The 21,783-nt window shown below is 45.1% G+C and overlaps 1 protein-coding gene across 3 annotated transcripts in view; it reads right to left on the bottom strand.

Annotated features, from left to right (window-relative positions):
• LOC144505046 (teneurin-2-like) overlaps positions 1-21,783 on the bottom strand; it is a 2,673,959-nt gene that overhangs the window by 729,030 nt on the left and 1,923,146 nt on the right. For all 3 annotated transcript variants that reach the window (XM_078230751.1, XM_078230754.1, XM_078230752.1), the window contains one exon: positions 10,857-11,159. In XM_078230751.1, coding sequence (XP_078086877.1) covers positions 10,857-11,082 — 226 coding nt within the window. In that variant the 5' untranslated portion in view covers positions 11,083-11,159. The remainder of the gene's footprint in view (positions 1-10,856; positions 11,160-21,783) is intronic.

Raw genomic sequence — 21,783 nt, 5'->3', positions numbered from 1 at the left:
GCCAAACACCTGTCATGCAGGGATGAGTGGGAGCAAGAATTCAAACTCACAGGTGGATACAAAGAGACGACAGTTAAAAAAAACAGCCAGTGGTCATTTGAAAAGTTATGAAAAGCAATTTACCGCATTTAAAAAACCCATTTACAACCAAAAAGGACATCTGCAGGTCTGTTACAAATGATGCGATATATAAATAAATAAATATACATATATATATATATATATGTATATATAAATACTTCAAGAGTTTCCAAACACAGAGCGGATGTGAAGGGAAAACAGAAGTCAAAATGAAAATAAAGAACTTTTAAATGCACCCCAGAACAGATATGTTATCACAGCCAATTAACTCATGCTGAGTGAGGAATAAGCAAAGGAAGGCTTCAAATTGCAAGGACCCACTTGACAACCAACCTATTGTTATTTCTCAAACACTGGTCTCAAAGTTTGCGGAAAATAGTATCAGCAGGTACATTCCTTCAATCCTACATAATCGTATTTCAGTTGGAAGAAACAATAAGACATTCACAATGGAGACACGCAGAGATGTTTAGAACAGATGTTAAGAATTTTGAATGGGTCTCCTTCTGGCTTGGTCCTTTGCATGCTCAAAGAATGGGAAGTATCTTACAGAGGAACACGTCCTAAAGACATGTCTAAATGGAACTCTCATCTGAAAGAGGTGGGTCCCACCACCTGGAAACAACAGCCCCAGTGGGTATAGTGGGCTGAGTTTTAGCAGAATGAAATTCACATCCATTTCCCGCTAACAGCCGCGTCAACTAATGGCCAACGCAGAAAACTCTGGACCATACTAGTGATATAGGGCTTGAGACAGGGAATAAAGACACATTCAAGCTTAAATTACAACAATTACGACAACAATTACAGCCCGAATGACAAACTTCCAAACATCCCGTAAATAAAAACTAAAGATGCTCAACAGGTCAGGCAGTATCTGTAGAGAGAAACAGAATGGACTTTTCAGGTCGACATGACCTTTCACCTCCAGATGCCAGACAATCTCCTGTAATTCTCTTGGTGCATGCAGGAGTGTGGCTCTATGTTGGCAGAGGGCATCACACACAATTTTCCCTCTCCGCAGCCTCTGACACATCTCACCTGCCTTCCCACAAATCCAGAGGCCCTGCCATTGTAGTCTCTGTGCCAATACCAATTTTTGGGCTGAATTTTACTGGAAAGAAGGTGGGTGGATCCATAAGTTAGGGCACCGTGCCATCAGCGGTGTGCCCACCACTGGCTAGCCTTCTCCCACTGCGATTTTATGAGCAGTGAGGGAGGCGTCAGGAGGGTCATCCACTCATAGACCAATAGTGGCCCTTGGACCAATGAATGCCTCAGCGGTTCATCCCACCACCGCTCTGATTTTACAGGTGGCAGGAGAGGCTGGGGTTCAATGTGCAGCGCGATAGGCTTAACCTTGTGGTTGATGGCCAGTTAAAGGGGGTGGGGGTTTCTACCTGACAGCTCCCCAGTGCCAATTGGATGCCCTTGTCCACTGTTTTGCAACATCCACCCTCCTGCCATCCCCTTTCCAACATGTTTCCCCTGAGCCTATCAGTGTGGCCCCACTGAGATCCTGGATGTAGTTGAATGTCCGGGTCCACCAGCTTCTGCAGGTGATGCTGGTATGGAGGGCTGTTGGCCTCCGAATAGCTGGCAGTTTGTGAAGCGGGACTTCCTCTTGGGGACAGGTGGAAGTGGCACTTCATACTAATTAAAAGGCCCGTTACCCAAAATACTAAAGCAGAGAGACCTGACAAAGTGGAGGTGGGCCCGTTGTTGATATTTACAGTGGAATGTGGGGAGTTCGCCCTCAGCATATAATTCAGCTCTTTATGTGGACAGGTTGCTTTCCATATAAGAATACAGCAACATCAGGAACTCACCACTGCACACAGTACTTACAGACACTTTGCAGACACAAATGTTCTTAGATACTGCCCAACCTGTAATTAAGGTGCCTGGCCCTTTAAGTAACACATCATCTGGATTTCACTTCCAGTTGAATACCTGATCTTTGCTGATTCGTGGACTGGATTAGCAGCAAATTTCAGCAAGAGGAGTCATACCAACCAGCTGTATTTTGTGATGTTGGGATTCTCAAGAGGGTGCAGGTCATTCCAGCAATGGCAGCTGGTGAAATGTGCATGAGAGAGAGATGGCCCACTTCAGTGTGCGGGCGACAGGACACGGGGCTGCATTTCCCCAATGGCAGCCAATTAAATGGCTACTGGCAGGCCTGCCATCCCCATGAAGGAACAATAATGGCCAATTCTGGGGCTGCATCTGAAGACTGAGGGTGCATCACTGGCCATTTGCTCTCAAAGTCAGCTAAGGGGGATGGGACGGCGGTGGGGGGGGGGGGAGGGGTGGTGAGCTGGACAAATTGGGCAGGCCCCACTGAGGGGCAGGAGTGTGTCACTGAGGGCAGGCAGCGATGTTGCTGCAGACGCAGCCACTGCCTCTGGGGTGGTTGTGGGGCCCCCTGTGAAACAATTACTGCCTGACAAGGAGGCTCACTGACCACATTTAACTCCCTGTCTCCTCAATCAACAGTAGAACCACCACCACACCCCTCCCCCCACCCCTCCCACCTTTGCCCCCACTCCCCCACCAGTGGTAAAAAGGTAGAGAAGGTGGGAAGTGTCCTTTAACAGCCATTAGCATTAATCAATTAGCTCTGGGTAGATTGGCTGGCAAGATGACATGGCGGAAGGAAGATGTTGGACATGCCACCCTGTCTCCTAAACCATCCCAAAGGGCTGGTAAGATTCAATTTTATATGTTCCTGGAGTCACAGAGAAATTTAATGTGCAAATCACTTTTGAAAAAAAAAATTGCAATAAACAGAGGAAGATAAAGGATTCACAACATGAAGGAAAGATTAAAATTTAAGCATGTTAGATAAGGTCAGGGGCTTGGGATCGAAAGATGTTTGCCAATTAAACCACCAAACTCCGAACTGGAGATGATTTCCCCAGTGGAAGCAGAATAGTTTGAACATTTAACATTTTTAAGAAATGGAAACTAAATTGTTTTACAGAGATCAGATTGTTAAATGCAATTGATAGTACACTCCTTGATGCTAATTAATGATGCTGTACCAAGGGTAGATTTTAAATTTTGCTCTTAATGAAGGCTGTCACACAGCATCGAGATGTAGTCATCATTCTCGCGTAGTGAGTTCCCAATCTAAACCTTGTTACTGGACTAAAACACATAGTGTTGGCCACGGTATCCTCATGGGTAAGAAGGGGGTCCAAATAGCAATGAATTACTCAGCCTAGCACTTGATCTTCTACTTCCCAGTGGCTGGTTGCAGAATCCCCAAGAGCCAGAAACCTGCCGAAGCTTTCTTCGAGAAACTAGGCTCTGTCAGGAGGGGATGAAAGCTCGGGGGAGCGAGAGTATCTGCTTTATTATTAAAAAGTAGGAAATAAAATGAAAATTAACCTGTCACGGACAAAAGTCTTTCAAACATTACTCACATGGTAGCAATTTATTAAACACACTCAAATTAGTTCAGCTCACTAAACCCTTCCCCATCCAGACACAGTGCAGCTCTGCTCACCATCAATTTGACTCCCACCAACACCTTAGTTCTATAATCTCCAGGGAGAGGCAAAATAAAGAGTGGCCAATTTAGGACCCAACCCTGGGGAAATTTCTCTGCAACCCCCGAAGGCAATTAGGCAAGCTACAGGAAATCTCATTGACTCACTATTCCTAACTACCTTGCAACTTATCTTTTGGAACTTGATATATCCTCATATTTTATTTAAGATGGCTCTCAAACGCCAAAGGTTGTAATGAGATTTTCCTGTACTGTTGCTTTCCAGACCCAGAGCAATTTTGTCAGAAACGAACACCAATAGGTAATTAGACACTGATCATCATCGTAAAACTCAGATAACCTGTGCTTACACACTAATATGGCCAAATAAATAAAACTTACTTGACTTTCAGTCCCTTCTGGGCACCAACAGTGGTAGCTAAGAGGTTTAGTTTATATCTTGCTTCACAGTTTGGGTTTTAGCCAACATAACTGCCTTGTGCATACAATGAAAAGGCACTTTTCTAAGCAGAATTGTCCAAACTGAAGTTGCACTTAACAGCAAGACGTTAAAATAGTGCAGTACTTAAAAAATAACCCAGTCCCCTCTTCTAGAGCATATTTCTTTTAAACCGCATAGTGATAAAGGATCCTACTTTTGAACGAAAAGAGTCAGGTAAGTTTCTTACTGAATCTTTAAAGATGCATGTCGAGGATTTGAACTCCAGTTTATTCGTGCAGTTCAGATCTCATCCACAACCAAAGCACAGCAGCTGGAGCTCTGATTTATGCCTTGAGATGTCTTTTATGTTATTGCCATTCCTTTGAAGTAGACTGACAGACAGAGTTAACAGATCTTGTGCGTCGAGATGTTTAATGGTTGGATATTGCCACTTTCTCCGCACATTTCCCTAAATGTTTCAGCAATCAGAAATAGGAAAATTATCTGTCTCACTGGCTCTCAACCTGAACAGCTTAAAATTTCAAATCAACTGCCTTAGTCGCCAAATAATTTTTGACTTAATTGATTTAATGAACAAGGGCATTGAAAGAACAAAGAAATCCCTTCTGGACATTTCCTGCTAAATATGATAACTGCTTCAAATTGCTTGGAGCTAGTCACATGCTCATCAAATAAGAACTTTTCCATGGTTAGGATTATCATTCAGACATCCCAGAGACACGGATGGCCGGAGCCATTTAAAATATGGATTCACCTATCGAAGAATCATTTTGGACTCAATATCCGCTCCCAACCCATCCCTTTACCTCCTCCGCTGCTGCCATTGGCGGGTGTCAGGGCAGGAGGGGGTCAATTATCACAGGTGCCCTTTTGCCAGAGGCCATCAGGAAACCCTTTCACCTCCCTTTGGCAGGAAGCAAATGAAGCTCCGACTGGAATTTACCCCCCCCCGCACCCCCCCCCCCCCGCCCCCCCCCCCGCCCCCCCAACCCGTCCAATCATCGCCCCACTCCCCCCACCAGCACAATTTCACGTTGGTCAAGAAAACACCCAGACCATCATGGAGTGAATATGTCAGGACTTACCTAAACAAAGGCCTGGAAGAGATGAGGCCTCCAGCGACCTTGGACTCTGGTGGATCTGGTGCAGCGGTAGATGGGTGGAGCATCTATGACATGGATCCTCGAGCTACGGCTGCATGAGGTACTCTAGGGCAGTGATGGTCTGTACTGGGGCGAGGCATTAGATGGGGAGGAGAGCAATGGAGAAGAGGGGCAGGAGAAAAGGCGTTGAGGGGCGCGGGGGAGGTTGGGGGTGGGAGGCAAAGGAGCGGAATGCCTGTGGGGGTCGTGGAATGGATGAGGTGGTTTACGGAGGGGGAGGGTGGGATGGGTTGTATTGAAGTATGGCCAATGAGGGGGGTTTGTTAAGGGTGCTGTGCACAGGGAAAAGGGTTGGGAGAAGGAGTTCAGAAATGGGTCTGTGCTGTCAATAGATGAGTCCTAGGGTTTGAGTACTGAGGGAACTGTTGATAGGAAGGTATGGTGAGGGCTAAAGGTTGAGAGTTGGTAGGTAAGATTTTGACAATGATGGGTGAAGGGACGCAGAAGCTTGTTGGAGGGGATTTGGAATTAAAAGCGGATTCTGGATGTGACAATCCTGTGACAATTCTACACTCATTGTTTATGAGTTCTCCTGGTAATGGACAGTGGCCTATTCAACTGGAACTCATTAACAGCCTGTTAAGCTCCTTGAGGAGCCCTCAGATCCCGGGGGTGGGGGGTGGGGGCCGGGGGAGGGAGGGGACAGAGGTGTAGGTTAACAGCCATGTGGACCATGGGAAATCACTGATTGATTGCCCTCTAGGGCTCATTGAGTGTGAGTTCTCCTGGTAACAGGCAGTGGCCTGCCCAATTGGAACTGAGCCTTTTATAAGGCAGGCCCAGGACTGGGTCTGCTGAACCATAGTCCCAGGCAGGGACTCGTGTGTGTACACCACTGTAGTGGTTTTATCGTGCGTCCTGTAATAAATTATGTTCCTTTCCAGTCGGGTTTCCTGAGTCATTAACTAGGTGTTGGCAGAATGGGAAAGGGGAGATCTACTGTCACAGAGGAGGGCAAAGATTCAGGGTGTGCAGGAGGCTTCTTGCACATGACTTTGAAAGGCTTGCAAATACCTTTGCCTCCCTGCACACGTATTATTTTGGAGGACACAGACCCAGCATGGGGTGTTCCCATGAAGGTGGGTGAGGGGGTCACAATTTTAATGAGTAGCAATTGCAGTGAAACCACATCAGACCTGAAAGGGCAGTCTATTTATGATCCTTGGATATGATGACAATATCTTGCCCACTCACTGCGTATAACATCGGGAAATTCCCGGCTGCTTAATTAATGAGCCCAGGATTGTGCACTATCCCTTTGGACTCTGGAGAGGAAAATGCTCCGCCCCCAATGGGACTCGGACCCAGATTGGAAAGTCCTGGCCTCTGTTTCTCTCTCCATAGATACTGCCAGATCTGTTGAGCTTTCCTGGCACTTTCTATTTTTATTATGGATTTACCAGATCTGAACTTAACAATCGAAATCTCCCCATTTGTTATCGCTTGATGTCCAAATAATGCTGATGCATAGCTCCCCTATTTATAGTACCATAGAATACCCACAGTGCAGAAGTAGGCCATTTGACCCATCAAATCTGCACCGATTACTCAGGCCCCCTCCCTCGCCCTATCCCTGTAACCCTGTACACATTTACCATGGCTAACCCATCTACCCTACACATCTTGGGACACTAAGGGGCAATCAACCAAACCCTTACATCTTTGGAGTGTTGGAGTAAACTGGAGGAAACCCACGCCAAGACAAGGAGAACGTGCAAACTCCACACAGTCACCCAAGGCAGGAATTGTACCCGGGTCCTTGGCGCTGTGAGGCAACAGTGCCAACCACTGTGCCACCAGGAGAAAGGGGGCTGCATCTTATGGTTTTTGTTCACTGCATCCTGTACTGTTTGGGAAACGTTCACACGGAGAACCCCACACAAGGTTAATTTGCTCCATTACAAGGCTCGTTCCTGCAACTTCACCTGTTGTGTCTGGAAAAGAACTGCAAACACACGCTTGACGTTACTTTCTTAACTTTAATAGAATTTTAATAATTGATGCTTTGCTTCAAATTCCCCTTTCCAATGGCTTTCTTCATTTTTTATTTTTGCTTAGGGAGGCAATAGAGTCTAATGGAAATGACAGCAAATTGCTCAAACAATTTCTGAACCGCTCTCACATTGCTTCCAGACCACTTTGAGAGCTCCTTCTTAATGAAGCATTAGGTACACCATTAAAATGTCTAATACTACAGCAATGATTACGCTAAAATCTAGGAATGTAGCTCTTTCGCATGTCAACGTGTTCAAAAAAATTGAGAAAACTAAATAATGGAAAACTGATTCCAGTAATGAAGAGAGAGGAAATGTATTTGGTGTGCAGTGAGGTTGAGAAGCTAGTTGAGAGGAAAATTAAAATATAAAGAAACATAGAAATTAGAAGCAGGAGTAGGCCATTCAGCCCTTCAAGCCTGCTCCACCGCCATTCATTTTGATCATGGCTGATCATCAAATTCAATATCCAGATTCCCCCCCTTCCCCCCATACCCCTTGATCCCTTTAGCCCCAAGAGCTGTATCTAATTTCCTCTTGAAATCACATAATGCTTTGGCCTCAATGACTTTCTGTGGCAGTGAATTCCACAGATTCACACTCTCTGGGTGAAGAAATTTCTCCTCACCTCAGTCCTAAAAGGTTTACCCCTTATCCTCAAAATGTGACCCTCTAGTTCTGGACTCATCAATAAGAAGCGACCACAGGGTTCTCAAACACCCTTTGGGGTCAGAACAGGAGTGAGTGCGCTTTGAAGCAAGCATACTCTTGGATGATGTGTCAATGCCCCGACGTCTCTTGAATGTGCTGAAATTTTCAAATCGAAGGCTGGGGCAGAGTGGGGACGTGGGCGAGTTAGGAACCCACTCGCCTCTAATTAATGGCACATTAAGCTCCTTGTTAATGGACTGGGGTGGACCAGAAGGTGATTTTCAAATCATAAATTGGCAAATCCAAACATTGTGGTGTGCAGCTATTGGGCTGAATGCAGCGAACTGTGATTTTTTAAAAATTAGATAAACTTTTGGCACTGTGGATTTTTGTAGCAGATTGGGTGCAGAATCATTCAATGGCTCCTTTGGTGGCTTATGTGCACCCTGAGACTGCAGGCCCTCTTATGTTCTACTTCTCCTCTTTTGTTAGGCAGTGGCAGCCCCCATCATGGATGCCGTCTGCCTTTGCCACTCATGCTGTGCAGGTGGCCCGGTTCCTGGTAATGCTCGACAGCACTAACTGGGTTCCGAAATTGTCCCTGGCCCAATTAGGACATTGACATTTAACGATATGACTCTATGACTCTATGATATAGCTTGGAGTCGGGAGCCCAATTTTATCCAGGTCTCCTATTCCCGACCCCACTTTAAAAATCAATCCCCATGTCCCGTGAATAAAAAAAAGTAAATCTGGATTCAAAAAACCTCGACGCAAACTGGAGCAACAGCACCTCATCTTCCGATTGGACACTTTACAGCCTTCCGGACTGAACATCGAGTTCAACAACTTCAGAGCACGAACTCTCTCCTCCACCTTCACCCCTATTTCCATTTTAAAAAATTTCATTTCATTTCATCTTATCATCCTTCTTTCTCGCTTCTCCATTCCAGCTCTCCTTCTTGTCCCCTCCACCCCCCCCCAACCCTCTTTCAGGGCAACTGCCATAATCCCCAGGCAGTCCCTTAACCATCTGTACCTCTGTTCTGCCACTCACGCATTCTGATCACTTTATGGACACTTTTAGCACATTCTCAGCCTTCTGCATCCTCATTTACATTCCCTTTGTCCTATTCCACACCCCACCGCACCCCCATAATATAAATCTCTGCTGATTCTCTTTGCTCTCAGTTCTGACGAAGGGTCATCCAGACTCGAAACTTTGGCTGTTTTCCCTCCAGACAGATGCCGTCAGACCTGCTGAGATTTTCCAGCATTTTCTGTTTTTGTTCCTGCTGTCAATCTGCTGGTTCAAAGTTCATTTAATAGTGGATGTTTTTGTTTGTCTTCTTGTCCAAATGATGGAACTGATAGAACAAAACTCCCAGCAAAACAAAAAAATCACCACTTACAATTTACTGGCAGCCCATGGAAAGTATGCCTGCAGGATGAAGACATGCTGACTTGGTAAGCAGGTAATTTGTGTTAAATGCTGATTTCTTAATCCAAGTAGGTTGCTGGCACAGTGTCATGGTACTACTTTGAAACTCCTGGTTTTCCATGTGGCAGACACCCAATGACCAGCACGGTGGCACAGTGGTTAGCACTGCTGCCTCACAGCGCCAAGGACCCAGGTTCAATTCCTGCCTCGGGTCACTGCTTGTGTGGAGTTTGCACGTTCTCCCCGTGTCTGCCTGGGTTTCCTCTGTTTCCTCCCACAGTCCAAGGATGTTACAGGTTAGGTGGATTGGCCACGCTAAATGACCCCTTAGTGTCCAAATATAGGTAAATTAGATGGATTAGCCACGGGTATAGTTACAGGGATAGGGCGGGAGAGAGGACCTGGGTAAGTTACTCTGTCAGAGAGTCGGTACTGACTTGATGGGCCGAATGGCCTGCTTCTGCACTGTAAGAATTCTTGAAAAAAATTTAGAGAACGAGCTCCCCTTTATGTGAATATATCTCTCCTCTGGACTGGTCAATATTGGGGTAATCTGGTGGCTGCAAACTCACTGAGGAAGTTCACAGTCTTCATATTCTCATTCCAGATCATCAACAATTCCGTCAGATGTACAGAATGTTTTGAAAACAACGTACATTTCCCATGATAGATTGATTTACAAATGTTGCTGCAAACATTTATCAGTTATTTGAGGAATCCTTTTTCCTGAAATTCAGTTCCAGGATACAGTGTACTACTTATTTCAGCTCTCTATCATTATAAGATACTCGTTATATTTCAGTCTACTTTATTCACCCTCGTCAGCCCAAGCCCTACTGCTCAATCTGGTTCTGGGGCTGTTACACAAACGTTACAGATACACATCTTTGGGAAGGCAAGAGGATTCTAGGACGTTGATATCGCCAACAAAGCTCAAATGGCTTCCTGTGCTAGCACACATTGAACCTCCTGATGTTCACAGGTAAAGCATTCTCCTCAAAGAACTTCCATATTGACACAGGACCTCAAAAACAACTCAGGCCAGTGTCTGAAACCCCATTGCCCCAACTGGAACACACTTCACACAAAGTGACCACAGCCCTTGCCTCTCTGAGTGAATTCTCTGGATGAATGCAAACGTCACCGGTCAGACCCTGGTAACTGACCAAAATGATGAACTCCCAGGTTTCGATCTTCCGCAGAAAATCTGGACAACCCTCAACCACTCGCGCATGGGCCGAGGAAGATGTGGCCACTTGCTCCACAACTGGACCATGAGGAACAGCTGAAAGTGGGAATGCGGCCTGTCAAGTCAGCCCTTTGCCCACGTCCTGAAAGATCCACTCCCGGTGACACCACAGTCATTCACATTATTGCATCGGCTGAAGACATTGAACTGATTCCTCACCTCTGCATTGAACTACCAATGCTTCCCCAGCCATACCAATGAAAAAAATGCCTCGGTATACAAAGAATCAAGGTTGTGGAATGAACTTTTGAGAACATTTCTCTAATATTTAATTTTCCTTCGATTACAGCATAAGATGAAAAACTCAATCACCTTTACCTTGCCTGGAGAACTCGTCTGATTCCCTGTGGACTAGCTCTGTGACACGGCTGCCGTAATGTAGTCTGGCATCATGATCATACGCTTTCAGAGTTTCAGTCGAGCTATAGGATTTCTGTGTAGGCACTCGGCACTCTTCGCTGTCCAGTGAGGAGCTGGTATACCGACACTCTTTCACACACCTGCCACGTGTCAAGGAGCGGTGTCTGCGGTCTTTGACATCCATACTTCACAAGGGAATCGTCTATCAGCCGTTAGCAAACCACACTCTTGTATGCTGGAAGGTTTTCAATTCACAGTAGCCTGTAACAAAATACAACGATAGCCTTGAGTCAACACACCCAACTCAATACCCCGTTCTAGAAAAATAGAAAATGATTTATACACAGTGCACATTGACTAGAAGCAGACAATTTGTTATGTCTGGGAGTAAACATCTTGGACCTGTGGCTGATAGGTTAACACCAGCTGAAAACTCATTCTTTGCTCTTAGGCACCCCATCCCGGTGTCAGAGGCTGTGTAAGTGTCCCTACCGTAAGAGGGAATTGATTCATGAGAGCAAGGTGAGCTGTGGTGGTGTTCAGAATTATTTTCCGAGCTTCTCGGTTGGATTACAGCAGCTGAATAAAGATAGACTGTCTTCTGATCTCTGAGCACACATTTCCCCATTGGGCATACAGCAGGTCATGAAACATCTCAAAGATAACAGCGCGTAATAGATCAGTAGAGGAATAGACATTATGAATGCGACCGGTAGAGGTATGTACAGTAAATTCGCAGGAGCATTTTATAAAATACGCATTCATTGGTAACACTAAACAGAATGAATGTGATCGAGGTGGGAACTGTGTTGTGCATTTCCCCTAATTGCCCCCGGCATTCTCCCTATAAAACTCAGTGAATTCTCATTCTGACTCAGGCAATGGGGGCAAGGGGTGGTTCCGCATCATGGAAGCTGCTCTGCTCGCTGCCCTGGGAAACCATCAGAAGGTAATTCAAACTGTGTCATTCTTGCATAACTTGCGAAACTCCCTTCACAGGCTACAGACTACTGGCCGGGGAATTGTCTCTACTGGAAAATGACGTTGGAAAGGGGAAAAATGGATGGGAGAGCAGACAAAATAATTGGGTGAAAAGAAACTTGTTGGCGCTCCTCCCACTGGAGTTGATCTGGAACAGGGGATGCATTGGGGAGGCGCTGGCCTAGTGTGTTATCGCTACACTATTAATCCAGAAACTCAGCCAATGTTCTGGGAACCCGGATTCGAATCCCGCCACAGCAGGTGGTAGAATTTGAATTCAATTTTTAAAAATCGGGAATTAAGAATCTACTGATGACCATGAAACCATTGTCGATTGTAGAAAATCATAGAATCCTACAGTGCAGAAGGTGGCCGTTCAGCCCATCGAGTCAGCACCAACTACAATCCCACTCAGCCCCTATCCCCATAACCCCATGCATTTACCCTAGCTAATCCCCCTGACACTGATGGGCAATTTAACCCATCTGGTTCACTAAAGCCCTTTAGGGAAGGAAATCTGCCGTCCTTACCTGGTCTGGCCTACATGTGACTCCAGAGCCACAGCAATGCGGTTGACTCTCAACTGCCCTCCAAGGGCAACTAGGGATGGACAACAAATGCCGGCCAGCCAGCGACGCCCATGCCCCATGAATAAGAAAAGTAGATCTGGATTCGAAAAAGGTTCTTTACTCCAGACTGATGTCAACATTCTTACATCATTGTCAATTTCAATTTATGACAGCAAATGGAAGTCTTTCCTTGCTCCACTTAAATATACGCCAAGCTGTCTCCTGCCACTGTACAAGGATCACAAAGTGAATTTGTTTCATTTGAAAGTGCATTTAGCAGAACACCCCTTATAATTAATGAATGACTTCCGGATAGGAACAAAAGTACAGAGTCCTCGGTGCCGGCATGATGGCACTTTTACAAGCGCTGGACCTTCATTCCTGGTGGAATACTCAAAATGTCAGAACCAGGTCCAGTTAAAACGAGGACCTCATGTTTTATTTACATTTACTGTTCTAAGAATGAATTATCACTGAAGTTTTGTTTCCTGATCACTCTGGCAGTGATATCATTGCACTTCTTATTGCCTTTTTAAAGTAGGGTCATTTGAAAATGATGTAGAGGCTCTGTATAAAAAATTTACACCACCAAAATATGTTAGAAAAAAAGGGATTCTGGAAAATAACGTCCAATCACTTGGTATCAAATACCAGGAGGGCGGAGGAAGATGTAGACAGACAATCACAAATACGGAAGGTGGTGTGTGTTTTTATATGTGTGTGTTGGGGGAGTGGGAAGGCAGTGGCTGTCCGGGGGTTGGCGGAGGGGAGGGGGGTGAATTGCACGCAAGAGAAAAAACAGAGAAAGACAAACAGTTTCACAGCTTGAAGCAAAGAGCAATGACTGACATCCAGGCTTGTGACTGCCGTAAAGGTTACAGATCCTGGACTGACGGATTAGCAGATTCTGCCAGAGGCAGTCAGTCCCCATCATTCACTTCAGTCACTATTTGCTTTTGACTCTAGTTGCAGCTCGGTCAAACAAGGCTTGCAAAAGGAAGGAATACCTCATAAACCCCCTTCAAACTATGGAAGCAAGTGGAGATCCACATTTCAAATAAAAAACATTTATACAATTCCACATTAAGAGAAACTGATTAAAATATAAACCGGAAATCAATGAAAGATCATGTAATGGAATACGTGATGTTTTAAAAAAAAATTCTTCCAATTTGTCACTGTGAAAGTCTGAATTTGTCGCCATGCAGGTTTAAAATTCATTGCTTTGTAACAGCCGGTCACATTTTCCCACTAGGCTGTGATCTCTAAAATATTACAGGAGCTCCTAGCTGTCAAAGATTATACAAGTCGGGGTGCTCAAGGGCACCCGAGAATGCAGAGAAGGTTACGTTAAAAATGAGTAGAAGCCAAGACTCCCTGTGGGAATGACAGCTTCAACAGCCTTTTTGCCAGACCCCTGTGACTGCTAGCAGAACTGTGGTATTTATTAATCTTGCACGCATGCCCTTGAAACAAAGGTCAAATTAGGGAGACTGCACTCCAGTCAGGTTAGACACCAAAGCCACGGAAAGAGCCGTGTTCAGGAATTATTCACAAACCAGCTGGAATGAATTGCACATACTGCATTTCTAATGTTGGTCCCTTGCTGCAATGTAAAAGGTAGGATTTTAATTGGCATCAGGTTCCCAAAATCTTCGGGACATCAAATATCGAATACAGTTGGAGTCAAGACCTGAGTGGTTTAGTTCTGAGGTAAATACAAATCCAGCCTTCCTCCGCTTGGTGGGAAGATCCTAATCTAAGTGAGTTTGGGTAAGTCATTTGGTTTGAGTGAACAGCCCAGAGCTGCCTATAATTCATCACCAATTGCTGCTAACAGGGCTATGTTAATGCGAAAAGCTACACACATAGGTGCAAGAATTAAGTAGATGAAGCTGATACATATCAATTCTCCCCACCCTAAATTTTGTTTGCCATGACTTCTATCTTCGATTTGATTTGTTATTGACACATGTATTGCTTTATAGAGAAAATTATTATTCCTTGCACGCTGTACAAAGCATATCATTCATAGAGTACATAGAGAAGGAAAGGAAAAGGCGCAGTATGTAGTGTTACAGTCACAGCTAGGGTGTGGAGAAAGATCAACTTAATATAAGGTAGGTCCATTCAAAAGTCTGATGGCAGCAGGGAAGAAACTGTTCTTGAGTTGGTTGGTGCGTGATCTCAGACTTTTGTATCTTTTTCGCGACAGGAGAAGGTGGAAGAGAGTATGTCCAGGGAGCGTGGGGTCCTTGATTATGCTGGCTGCTTTTCTGAGGCAGTGGGAAGCATAGACAGAGTCAATGAGTGGGAAGCTGATTTATGTAATGAACTGGGCGAAGTTCACGAACCTTTGTAATTTCTTGCGGTCTTGGTCAGAGCAGGAGCTATACCAAGCTGTGATACAACCAGAAAGGATGCTTCCTGTGGTGCTTCTCTAAAAATTGGCGAGAGTCGTACTGGACATGCTGAATTTCCTTACCCACCTGAGAAAGTAGAGGCGTTGGTACACTTTCTTAATTATAGTGTCCGCATGGAGGGACCAGGACAAGTTGCTGGTGATCTGGGCACCTAAAAACTTGAAGCTCTCAACCATTTCCACTTCATCCCCGTTGATGTAGACAGGCGTCTTGGTTCTTTCGCGTTGTGGAATTTCTGTTGATATTCCTTCTGATTTTACCCACGTAGCCATGCTTCTGGTCACAGGGATGGCTGTTGTGGACTGGGGATAAATGACCCACATTTGTTTCTGAATCCAGCTTGAGCATCCATCCCACTGTAGTAAACAGTGGACCTACCTCGCATTAAGCTGATCTTTCTCTACACCCTAGCTAGACTACATTCTGCACTCTCTCCTTTCTTTCTCTATGAAAGGTATGCTTTGTCTGTATAGCATGCAAGAAACAATACTTTTTACTGTGTGCTAATACATGTGACAATAATAAATCTAAATCAAATCAGTGAGGAGGATGGTGCTGGACTTAAAGAGAACTTGGGTAGGCAGCTGGAATGGATGGATATGCTGCAGATAAATAATGCAGAGAAGATCAAGGTGATGAATTTTGGTAGGAAGAAAGAGGTGAGGCCTCACCAAATACAGAGTACAATTTAAAGGGGATCCAGGAACAGAGAGACCCGAGGCTAAATACACACAAATTGTTGATGTTGGTTGGGCACATGAAAGAAACAATTAAAAGAACATACATGATCCTGGGTTGAACAATAAGCCATTCCCGCTGACTCTGACAGGCCCATTTCACATTCAGCTGAGCATTGATTGGCAGTAGGCAGGGCTGCCATCTGCCTTTGGAAGGAAGTCCCACCAAGGAGAGCAGTTGGCCAATCTGATCGAGCGACAGGTCTCCAGCCTGTCCAGGCACAGTGCTGCAATGGCCAGAAGAGGTACTGCAGTGCTGTGCCTGAGCCTATGTCCCGGGACTGCACTTGAGGTAAGTCCCAAAGGTGGGAGGGTAGGGGATACCCTGGGGGAATCAGAAGGGGAGGGGGTGGTGGGGGCTATCTTATAGATCTCATAGATGTCATTGAAACTTATAAAATTCTAACAGGATTAGACAGGGTGGATTCAGAAGGAATGTTCCCGATGGTGGGGGAATCCAAAACTCGGGGTTTGAGGTGAGGAGAATTTTCTTTACCCAGAGAGTGGTGAATTTGTGGAATTCACTCCTGCAGAAGGTAGTTGAGGCCAAAACGTGATTTCAAAAAGAAATTAGATATAGGTCTTGGGGATCAAGGGATATGGAAGAGGGGATCAGGATACTGAATTTAATGATCAGCCATGATCAAAATGAATGGCATAGCAGGCTTGAAGGGCCAAATGGCCTACTCCTGCTTCTAGTTTCAATGTTTCTATGTTCTTAGTGTCCGTGATGGCAATTCATTCATTTTTGAGTTTTTCACCCTGCTCTGACCTGCGCCCACCAGCCTAAAAAATGAGGCTGGGTGGGAAAAGATATTCAGTCACCATTTTGCTACTTTAGAACCTTGATTCGGGAAAGGATGGGTTTCCCACCCCCCACGGTGAGATTGCATCTGGATCAGGGCGGCTGGGATCTCGGAGGGAACCCCTTCTATGCAACTTTGTGCACCCCCCGCCACCCACCAAACGGCATCAGAACCTGCCCTGAGTGAACATAAAACTCTGGCCATAGAGTCAGAAAATTAGGATGAATCTGCATAAAATACCAGTTCAGCTATTGTGTCCAATTCTAGGCACCACCCTTCACGAAGGATGTGGCTTTACGGAAAAGATTTACAGGAATGGTTCCAGAGGTGAGGGATGTCAGTAATGAGGATAGATTGGAGAAGCAGGGCTGCTCTCCTTTGGGAAGAGGAAGTTGAGAGGTGATTAGATGGAGGACTTTTAAAGTTATGACAGGTCCAGACAGAGAAAAACTGTTCCCATTAGTGTCCAGAACCAGAAAACACAAATATAAGGTGATTGGCAAGAGAAGCAAAGGCAACATGAGGAAAAATGAATTACACAGCAAGTCATTGTGCTCTGAAATGCACTACCTGGGAGGGTTTTTGAAACCAGGTTAAATCAGGGTTTTCAAAAGGTAATTTGGTGAGTACTTGAAGGGGAAAAAACACAGAGCTCTGGAGAAAGGATGAGGGTGCAGGTCCGCCTGGATTGCTCTTGCAAAGAGCTGACAAACTTGATGCGGCAAATGGTCTCCTGCTCTCTTGGAGAATCATTCAATGATTCCACGATTTCCAATCTCAGAATGACACAAACAAAACGAATGATGAAGATCCTTTTATATTGACAGAAGAAAAGAAAGACCAGGATCGACATAATGCCTTTAATGATCTCAGCATGTCCCAAATGAATTTCACGAGGCAGATTCCCTTTCTTTTTCTTAGAAGCCCTTGGTGTGTCCAGATCCCATTGAAGTACTCTGATTGACAAGTGATTCGGTTTCACGAGTGGGATTCCTCTTTGTCGCCTGAATGAGCCACAGGTGCTGCCTGACCGCTGCCTTGATTGACAGCTCCATTGTGCTGATTGAACAGTTCATGGTTGATACAATCAGTTGGCGCTCCAGTAAGGTTCAAATACTTCCTCTTTTCACCACAGATGTTGAGTCCAGCCCCATTCTTTTTTTCACACTTCAGTTTATTTTCAAGTCTCTGGCTATGCTGAGAAGGCTAAATGTTTTGAAATGCTTTGTTTACATGCAATTTTACACTCTAGCACTAGCCTCCTGATTGACGGGTCTAAAGTATTTCAGAACAGGCTTTGTTTGCTTTTGTTGTCCTTCATGGTTGATTAAATCTGAAGCACTTCCTCTTTTTGAATAGAAGTTTTTTTTAACAGGCTTTCTCTTTGATCTCAAGTGCCTCCTCTTGTCAACAGCTGGTTCTAACTGCATTTATTTTTTTAAAAAAGGCTTGTTCTTTGTTTAAAGACCTTGGCGGACTTCTAGAGTGGGTCTTCTTCAACCTCTCATGCTGGAATAGCATGCTTGCCCAAGAAGTAGCTTAAGCCATAAAAGAGGCTGGCACCACTCCACCTGCCACCTTGGCAATGCCGCTGCCATCTTGGCACTAACACCCTAGCATCGACACCCTGGGAGTGACACCCTGGCAGTGACAGTGAAACTAGAGTGCCATGGTGTCACTGTGACACTGTTACTCTCAGGATGGCACTGCCAGGGTGTCAACCCCAGGAAAGCAGTGGGAAATACCAGGCTGGCACTACCAAGGAGTGAGGCCTGAACAGATGGGCCCTGAAAGGAGTGGGGGGGGTCCTGAGGAGGGGCCTTTGGTAACTCCATATTGGAGTGTCTCTCTCTTGTGGAGTGGGGGTCGGTGTGGGTGACGCCTTTGATTGGGCTAGTTTCGGTCACCCTCATACCTGTGTGGTGTAGGGTGGGAGTGACCTGTACATTTAGTGGTGGGGGGAAGGTTGCCCCTCAGTAGTGAAGACGTGGGGGTGCTCCCTTGGTCTGCAGGATGTTTCCATTTCTGTGGGGAAGGGTGGGGGGTGGGGGGGGTGCTTGTCACTTTGCTTTAAAATCGGGGGGCCCTTTAAAGATGGCCCTCATCTCTGTGAAGCTGGGCTAGACGGCCTGTTCCACATTGGGGATTGTGAAAGGTGATTGAATCTTACCTGGCAAGCGCTGCTAACAAGAGTGGCAGTTTCTCTGCCCCACGCCATCGTTTGAGGATTCAGTAACTAAGGAGTGCCCAGCTATGTCGCTGGGCACACCCTCCCAGAGTCTGCTCAGGCACCACCAACTAGAGGACAATCGCCAACCGGGGACAACCGCCAAGGTCACCAAGGCCGACATGACAGCAGAGTCAGCCATCTGCCTCCAGTGCCATCGTCAACGATGGGGGAGGGAGGGGGGGTGGCAGGAGGGGGTAGAGGGGCACACTAAGACAGAGCACTCACAAACATAAGTCAAATGCACAGTGAGCACAGGAAGGGATTTTAACGGATGACATTCATTCATTTTGTCACTGCAATGTATTATTTTTGTGTAACTGTGGTAACCATGTTATGTTTTGCTTGCATTGCCGTGAAAAATATAGATCAAGATTTTGTTTCCATGCCCTGAGGGTCGCTTCATGCTTTTCATAGGTGCAGCCCTCATCAGTGCCTTATGATAAATGGCAGGGGAGAGCCCCCCAACCCCCCCCCCCACCCCTCCCGACCCCCCCCCCCCCCCCCACCCCCACCACACCCCCCACATGGTTGGCACATTTAGGACTCCCATGTGCGCCCGCTGACTGAAATATCAGGTGATTTCATGTGCTTCCATGTTGGAAGCACATCCGAAAGTAAAAGGTAAAATTCTGGCCTTCAGGAGGCAATGGCCCAGCGGTATTATCATTAATGAATCCAGAAACTCAGCCAATGTTTTGAGGACCTGATTTCGCATCCCACCACGGCAGATGGTGGAGTTTGAATACAATTTTAAAGAAGTCTAGAATTAAAAGTCTACTGATGACCACAAAGCCATTGTCAATTGTCAGGAAAACCCATCTGGTTCACTAATGTCCTTTAGGGAAGGAAATCTGCCATCCTTACCTGGTCTGGGCTACATGTGACTCCAGAGCCACAGCAATGTGGTTGACTCTCAACTGCTCTTGGGCAACTAGGGGTGGGCAATAAATGCTGGCCAGCTAACGATGGCCATGACCCACGAATGAATTAAAAAATTCACCAGATCCAGATCTCAGAATTGAAAAGGTACACTCCAGATGAACTGCATCATTCGAACCAGAAGAGAATGTGACTTTATTAGAATAGATTTAAAGTTTACAATATTGCTCCTTTTATTCTTCTCATAATTAATGCCGTGGCACTTTAACTTCACGGTGACCACACTCTGTAAGACAAAGCTGGTGAATAATCTTGTTCCAGTAGTGGCAGGATCCCACTTTTTGTGGTTTAGTTATACTGCCAGATTGTCTGGTTCTGTTTCTGTACAGTGTTTAATGAGAGTGGTGGAAGTCTAGATGGGGACGTTCAGGGATAGCAATAAAACCAGTGCTGAAATGTTGAGCTCATTTATTCTGGTAATGTTAACCAGCTGACATGTGCCTTGGTTTGTTCCTGCATTTATCTCAAAAGTGATATCAGTGACACTCACTGACACTGAGTTGGTTTCAGCAGTGAATGGCTGGTGCACAGAGGCCAGTTTATATTCCAGGTTTATTCTTGCAGTCTTGCTGAATTCAGCTGGTCCCAGCCCAGATTTACAATTTGTCCCGGCACCTGAGTTTGGGGTAGAAAAATATTTGAGCAATGTTGCTGCCATTGATCGTTACTCAGTGATACCTGCTGTAATTGTGTGGACTGGGTTGGAAGTTGTTTATGATGCAATTAAACAAGCTCCTAACACTTTCGACTGAGACTTACACACTGCCCATAGAATTGGACTCCAATAACAAGTTGCTACCTTTAAGGGGTGGGGACAAAGCTGGTGAAAATAAAAAGTTATCAACTGGTAAGATTGACCACAACTCAGGGGCCTTTGGTTAAAATCCTAAACATAAGACTCACTTATTGCAAGTTACTGATGAAAGAAATGTAAGTAACTGAAAGTTTTATATATGTATATTTCAAGAATTGTACGTCAGATTGCATTAGGAATGAAAAGAGTTGATTTTAATTGGGCCAGACTGCGATATGTTTCTCAGCGTTTTTGGTTTCACACTCACCACACACACACGCATTGCATGAGGGCGGACAAGCAATAGACCTGAGGATTGGGAGCAGTTTAAAATTCAGTAAAGGAGGACCAAGGGATTGATTAAGAAGGGAAAAATAGAGTATGAAAGTACTCTATGAAAGTGTGTATAAAAGTGGGGACCATAAAAAACTGACTGTAAAAGTTTCTATAGGTACGTAAAAAGAAAAAGATTGACAAAAACAAATGTAGGACCCTTACGCTCAAAAATGGGAGAATTCATAATGGGAAAGAAAAAAATAGCTGAGGAATTGAATTCGTACTTTGCTTCAGTCTTCACAAAGGAAGACATGAATAATATACCAGAAGTTCTGAGAGAAACAAGTTTTAGTGAGGAGCTGAAGAAAATCAGTATGAGTAGAGTAATGGTTTTGGGGAAATAGATGGGATTGAAGGCGGATAAATCACCAGGTCCTGATATTCTTCATCCCAGAGTACTTAAGGAAGTGGCCCCGGAAATAGTAGATCCATCGGTGGTTATTTTGCAAAATTCTTTGGACTCTGGACTGGTTCCCACAAATTGGAGTGTAGCTAATGTAAGCCCGTTATTCAAAAAGGGAGGTAGAGAGAAAACAGGGAAGTATTGACCAGTGAGCCTAATGTCAGTACTGGGGAAGCTGCTCGAGTTCATTATCAAGGATTTCATAATTCAGCATTTGGAAGGCAGAGGTATAATCAGCCAGAGTCAGCATGCATTTACAAAATTCATCATGCTTGATGAATCTATTGGAATTCTTTGAGGATGTAACTCGTAGAATTGACCAACGAGAACCAGTGGTTGTGGTTTATTTAGACTTTCAGTAGGCTTTTGGCATAACACTCTTCTATGTAAAGTTAAAGCACGTGGGATTGCAGGTAATATCTTGAGATGGATAGAAAGCTGGTTAGCAGATAGGAGGCAAAGAGTTGGCATATATGGATCTTTTTCTAATTGGCAGTCAGTGACTAGTGGGGTTCCGGAAGGATCTGTACTCAGATCCCAACTGTTCACATTATATATTAATGATTTGGAAGAGCAAACTGAATATATTATCTCCAAATTTACAGATGGTACAAAGTTGGGTGGGAGGATGAGCTGTGAGGAGGATGCAGAGATGCTTCAGCGTGATT

This window comes from Mustelus asterias, chromosome 16 (genome assembly GCF_964213995.1).
Source record: "Mustelus asterias chromosome 16, sMusAst1.hap1.1, whole genome shotgun sequence".
Lineage (NCBI taxonomy): Eukaryota > Metazoa > Chordata > Chondrichthyes > Carcharhiniformes > Triakidae > Mustelus > Mustelus asterias.
This window is presented reverse-complemented; position numbering and strand designations above follow the sequence as displayed.